General features: G+C 44.5%; 1 protein-coding gene across 1 annotated transcript in view; it reads left to right on the top strand.

Moving 5' to 3' along the window:
- Positions 1-5,863, top strand: part of hspg2 (heparan sulfate proteoglycan 2) — a 209,281-nt gene that overhangs the window by 180,919 nt on the left and 22,499 nt on the right. The window contains exons 66-70 of the mRNA XM_037684663.1: positions 2,797-3,063; positions 3,191-3,303; positions 4,721-4,868; positions 4,944-5,060; positions 5,191-5,208. Coding sequence (XP_037540591.1) covers positions 2,797-3,063; positions 3,191-3,303; positions 4,721-4,868; positions 4,944-5,060; positions 5,191-5,208 — 663 coding nt within the window. The remainder of the gene's footprint in view (positions 1-2,796; positions 3,064-3,190; positions 3,304-4,720; positions 4,869-4,943; positions 5,061-5,190; positions 5,209-5,863) is intronic.

Below are 5,863 nucleotides of genomic sequence, written 5' to 3'. Positions count from 1 at the left end.
AGCTTTCTTGATCAGGCTGGTGGTGTTGTTGCTCCAGCTGAGGTTGTCATTCATGTGTACACCCAAGTACTTGTAGCTGGAGACCACTTCCACCGCAGATCCTCTTATGTTCAAGGGGGTGTAGGTGTTTTTGTTCCTTCTGAAGTCCACAATCATCTCCTTTGTCTTCTTCACATTGATGTGAAGGTTATTCTCTCTGCACCAGCTCTCCAGGTGTTCCACCTCTTGCCTGTAGCTGGACTCATCGTTGTTTGTGATGCATCCCACCACCGCTGTATCATCTGCAAACTTTACAATGTGACAGCCTGGATGGGTAGCTGCACAATCATATGTGAGCAGAGTAAACAGAAGGGGGCTCAACACACATCCCTGAGGAGAGCCAGTGCTGAGGGTTATGGTGGAGGAGGAGAGGTTGTGGATCCTCACTAACTGTGGTCTGTTTGTTAAAAAGTCTAGTACCCAGTTGCAGATGGAGGGGCTTAGTCCTAGTGTGGATAGTTTTTCCATCAGGGTTTGGGGGATCATGGTGTTGAAGGCGGATGTGAAGTCCACAAAGAGCATACGGACGTAAGAGTTTTTCTGCTCCAGGTGGTTGAGTGCAGTGTGGACCACAGAGGAGATTGCATCCTCTGTTGATCGGTTCTCACGGTATGCGTACTGATGAGGGTCCTCGTTGATGTTGATGGTTGTTTTGATGTGAGTCATGACCAGTTTTTCGAAGCATTTAGCGACTATCGGGGTGAGGGCCACTGGCCGATAGTCATTCAGACCAGTCACTGTAGAGCTTTTTGGGACTGGGATGATGGTGGCAGTCTTCAGGCAGGTGGGAGCTGTCTCCAGGGTAAGTGAGGTGTTAAAGATGTCTGCCAGCACCTCACAGAGCTGATCAGCACATTCCTTCAACACTTTTCCGGGGATGTTGTCTGGGCCAGTTGCTTTGTGCGGATTAATCCTCCTGAAGGTACTCCTTACTTCTGCTGAGGTCACGCTGAGATGCTCTTCATCCGGTGGTGAGGTGAGTCTGGTGCTGGGTGGTCTGTTCGGGTCTTCAAAGCGTGCATAGAACTTGTTGAGGGCATCAGGCAGAGATGGGTCTTTGGGGCATTGTTCACTCCTTCCTTTATAATCTGTTATGCACTTAATGCCCCTCCACATGCTCCGAGGGTCTTGTGAGATGAATTGACCCTCGATCCTCTTTGCATATGTGCCCTTGGCCCTCTTAATACCAGCAACCAGCTCTTTTCTTGTCCTACTCAGCTCCTCTGAGTTTCCAGACCTGAAGGCAGTGTTCCTGGCTTCCAGCAGGGTACGCACCTCTGCATTCAGCCAAGGTTTTCTGTTTGGGTAGCTTTTAACATTTCTGATAGTGGAGACTGTGTCAGTACATGTACTAATGTAACCCAGTACTGAGGATGTGTATTGGTCAAGATCAAGCGAACCTCCATTTTCAGCAGCTTCTCTGAAAACCTGCCAGTCTGTTCGGTCAAAACAATGACGCCCGCTCTCAGACGAAGTAAATCCATCTTGTTGTCCAACGAGCGGACATTCGACAGAAAGAGAGACGGCATGGGGAGTTTACCGGCTTTAGCGTTAGCTCGTAGCCTCACCATAACCCCCGCCCGGCATCCTCTCCTCTTAAGCCGGGAGCAGCGCTTCCTCTTCTGCCCGCTGGAACGCCTCTGCTGCAGCTTCCAGGTAGATGACTTTAAGATCTGCATTCTGCCGAGCGTAGCTTTGAGTTTGTTGCTGATTTCTGCTATATTTCGTGGCAAATCCGCTCCTATTCTCATCAGTTCGGTTCGGCTATAGTTCACACGCATAAATCGTCAATATCAAAACTTCTAAAAACTGGGATGGTACCGGGAGCCTGTGAAGCTGCAACTGCTCTGAGCGCGGCCATCTTGCCATCAACTGAGTCATGAAACATGGCCCACTCGTACTCAATGAACTCACCTCTGCTGGAATGCGGCTCTTCCTTGAATCGCCATCTTATCGTGGTGGATGAGTTTATGCGCCTGAATGATCCTAGGAGGTATGCTGTGGTAGGGTCTCACAAGGCAGATTAGTCCTAGGTGACAGGCCAGACAAAGAGCGATTCCAAAGACTTTTGATGGACAAAACAGGGCAAGGAACTTTGTGTCCCTTTCCAGGACGTGGGTTATCAGGGCCCCACCTTGGAGCCAGGCCTGGGGGGGGGGGAGCTTGTCGGCGAGCACCTGGTGACCAGGTCTCTACCCATGGGGCCCGGTTGGGCTCAGCCCGAATGAGCAACATAGGTTTTCCTTCCTGTGGACCCACCACCTGCAAGAGGGGCCACAAAAGTCAGGTGTGTGATGCCAAGGGCAGTGGCCAAAGGCAGTGGCCAAAGGTAGGGGCCTTGGCGCTATGACCCTGGCTTACCAAAGCTGGCTCGTTCTCAATTCCAACCTAGAAAAACACTCATCTTGAAGAGATGAATGTTTAAATTTACTGTTTAAATCCCTCTGAGTTACACAGGTGTGTGGTTACCATGGTGATCCATTTGAGGCAATGGCAGCAGCTTTAACTTTTCTCTTGATCTTGATTCTCTGCACACTTCTGCAGTTAATCCATCAAAATGTCTTCATCTCAGATTATTACATAAATGAGTCCTAAACAACTGCTTGGCTTTATTAAAAGGACTTCGTGTATTTTGTATCATGTTGTTTTTAGTTTTGAGTTACTGTTTTATTTTAGACATTGACTCATGAGGTCACCTTTCAATTCACTTTAAAGCAACCATAACTTTGTGATTCTCCTGTCCTTCCTGTTCTGCAGCTCTGCCAAAGGTCATGATTAATGTGCGAACGTCGGTGCAGACGGTGATAATCGGGAACTCTGTGGAGTTTGAGTGCCAGGCTGTCGGTGACCCGGAGCCCATGGTAAAATGGAGTAAAGTCGGTAGCCTGCTGCCAGCGCACATCATGGTGAAAGGTGGCATGCTGAGAATCGAGCGGGTCACTGAGGCCGACGCTGGTCAGTACCGCTGTACGGCCACCAACAATGTGGGCTCGGTTCAGTCTCAGGTGCTCCTTAAAGTCCAATGTGAGTGCAAATTTATTTTTTCTCTTTTTTCAGACATTTATGCACTTTCAAATGTTTTGATTGAAATTTGTTGATGTTTTATGCACTTACTGTATTCTTTATTTGAATTATTGCCTGTTTTTTTCAGCTCTTCCTCAAATTGCTGCACTACCAGAAATGAAGGAGGTGACTGTTGGGTCCAACGCAGTCCTGCCCTGCGTGGCTTCAGGGTATCCAGCCCCTGATATCAAATGGTCAAAGGTAACCCACAAAAGCTTCCATTTGACTCCTTCTACCTCCTTCTACCCCTACATTTCACATTCACATCTCATTTGTATCTGTGAATTAGAGGCAGGGCTATCTGGGCCTAAAAATCAAGTTTTTTTTTCAGATATACACTTGAATTGGAGGGTTAAGCTGCACTCGATTTGATTTGCACAAATATTTCCTAAAAGCTAAGATAATGTCTAGTTTTGATGTTTTTTTTCTGTCTAAAACATTTAGTGTCATGGGCAGTCTTCCTCTGATGCAAGATAGAAACCAGACACATGGGAAACTCCTGTGTCTGGTTACAAGAAATAAAATCAGAAACAATTTATGGCGTACAGGCTTCTTGAAGGAATGTCCTGTTTTATCAGCAAACTGTTTCACTTGAAGATTTGACTTAAGGCCCAAGGGTGGTGGGATTAAAACTAGGAAATGAGATTTGGCTAAAATAAAAGTTTCTCCAAACAAATTCAGAAATATTGTGTTAAAGGACATTTTGTTCCCCGTTGCGGAGGGAAGAGCGGAAATTGGAAATACCCTCTGTTTGTCCATTCTTCCATGCACGTTGTGAGCGAGATAACTTGAAAAATCAGTGAGGCACTGACTTTCATCTGGGTGTGTGTCTACATCTAGGAGCATGAAAGGTTCCTTTCAAAAATTGGAGTGCCACATTAAAATCCAAGATGGGTACTGCCATAAATGTTTGTCCATTTTATGAGAATGATAACAAAAAATATCCTGATGCATGCTTAAAAATCCAGGTAGAAAAATCTAAAAAAGTTAAGTCTGGTCCTCTGGACGTTCAAAAAACAAAACAAACAAAAAAAAAAAGTAGAAACATTTTGTTCATTTTTGTAGTGGATCAGCAAACTGGTTGATCCACTATGAGAAGGAGCTATTTATACGACTGAGTTGAATCCAGCACCTCATACTGAATAAGTCCTTCAGATGAAGGACGAAACGTCTCGGCAAAAAAAGAAACCGTCCAGATGACCTGACTGAACATTGTTGGATTTGTAGCTGGATTATTGAGCATGAACTTTGGTGTTCACCTTCATTCTTGTGCAGTATAACAAAACCTTGTTCATTTTAGCTCAATATTTTTAAAACGAGTTATAGACAGTTCTGTGTTTGCAAAGGTCGTCCATTTTGACTTAAAAAAAAAGTCAATTTATTGTAAATGTGCATCCACTGATTACTTTCTGAGACTTTTAATAAAATCTGTCCACTGTTTCATGAGATATTTTGCTAACACACCAGGCAATTGAACACAAACAGAATAAAAACAATAAGCATTGTTGCCCACCTTTCAATGAGGGGCAACCATGTGTTGCAGGGGCAACCATGTGTTGCATCATTGCCTTTATGTTGATGTGCTGAAATGTGTTTTTGCCTTTTTATTTCTTTGAAGATGGAGGGAGAACTTCCTCCCAAGTGTGTCCAGGAGGCCAATGTGCTGACAGTTCCTCGGGTCACCCATGAGGACTCTGGCACCTACGTCTGCACAGCCTCCAACAAGCAGGGCAAAGTGGAAGCCTTCACCAGGCTCCAGGTCCACGGTGAGTGTGTGACGTGTTCAGCAGAGCTGTGAGTTACAGACACGTTTGGATCTCACTTCACGTGGGCTTTTTCAGAGAGAGTGATGCCGTACTTCGCCCAGGAGCCCCTGTCCTACCTCACACTGCCCACCATCAAAAACGCCTACAAAGCTTTCAACATAAAGATCAACTTCAGACCAGACAACGTTGATGGTAAGAGTCTGATAAATGTGCTTTTTTCCTACTTGTTTATTTTTTATGCTTTTGATATTTCATTGAATGTAATCTCTCTGGATCTTCTGTCCCTCCCCTCTCTCCCACACCTCACCCATGTGGTGGGAAGGTCTCATATTGTATGCTGGTGAGTCTCGGGAAGTGAAAGCTGATGTTGGCAGAGCTGTTTTCTGTCTGCATCAGACTTCCCCAATGCCCTCAGAGCTGATTTATGGGCTGTGAAAGAAATGTGCAAAACGATGCATGAGCAATGTTTTCAGTTGTGTTCACAAATCCACCAAAGACATCACGCCACCAGACAGGGCTGCATGGCTATAAATCAAGTCAAATTAAAGTCAAAATTACTTTGCAAGTACAACATATAGATTTTTTTTACAAGATGTGTAGATGTATTATGAGAAAATATCCAAATATTACAGGGGGAAAAAAATGTCTTATTGTTTCTTATAACTTGTCTTTGAATTTTTTGGACTTTTTTGTCAACTTTCTTGTTCAAGCAGCAAAAAATACAAATGCAGATCTGTTGGACAGCAGTTGAGTAGTTTTCATGCACATTTGCAGAACTGACCACATTTGTGACCCATCACATTGAAATGTGGGTTAAGTTACAATGTAGTGTAGTGAGATGTAGCCAGCATCACATACACAGCAAATATTGGAATATGTCAAAATATGATGAGTAAATAACTTATCTATGGGTCTCCTGAAATAAATGTGTGAAATATAATCCTGAAGACACAAAGTTTGTTTTCTCAGTCATCCAGGTATATAACAACAAAAAA

The sequence above is a fragment of the Nematolebias whitei genome, chromosome 11 (genome assembly GCF_014905685.2).
Source record: "Nematolebias whitei isolate Nwh7 chromosome 11, NemWhi1, whole genome shotgun sequence".
Lineage (NCBI taxonomy): Eukaryota > Metazoa > Chordata > Actinopteri > Cyprinodontiformes > Rivulidae > Nematolebias > Nematolebias whitei.
Note: the sequence above shows the minus strand (reverse complement) of the source record. Positions and strands in the feature narration are given on the sequence as shown.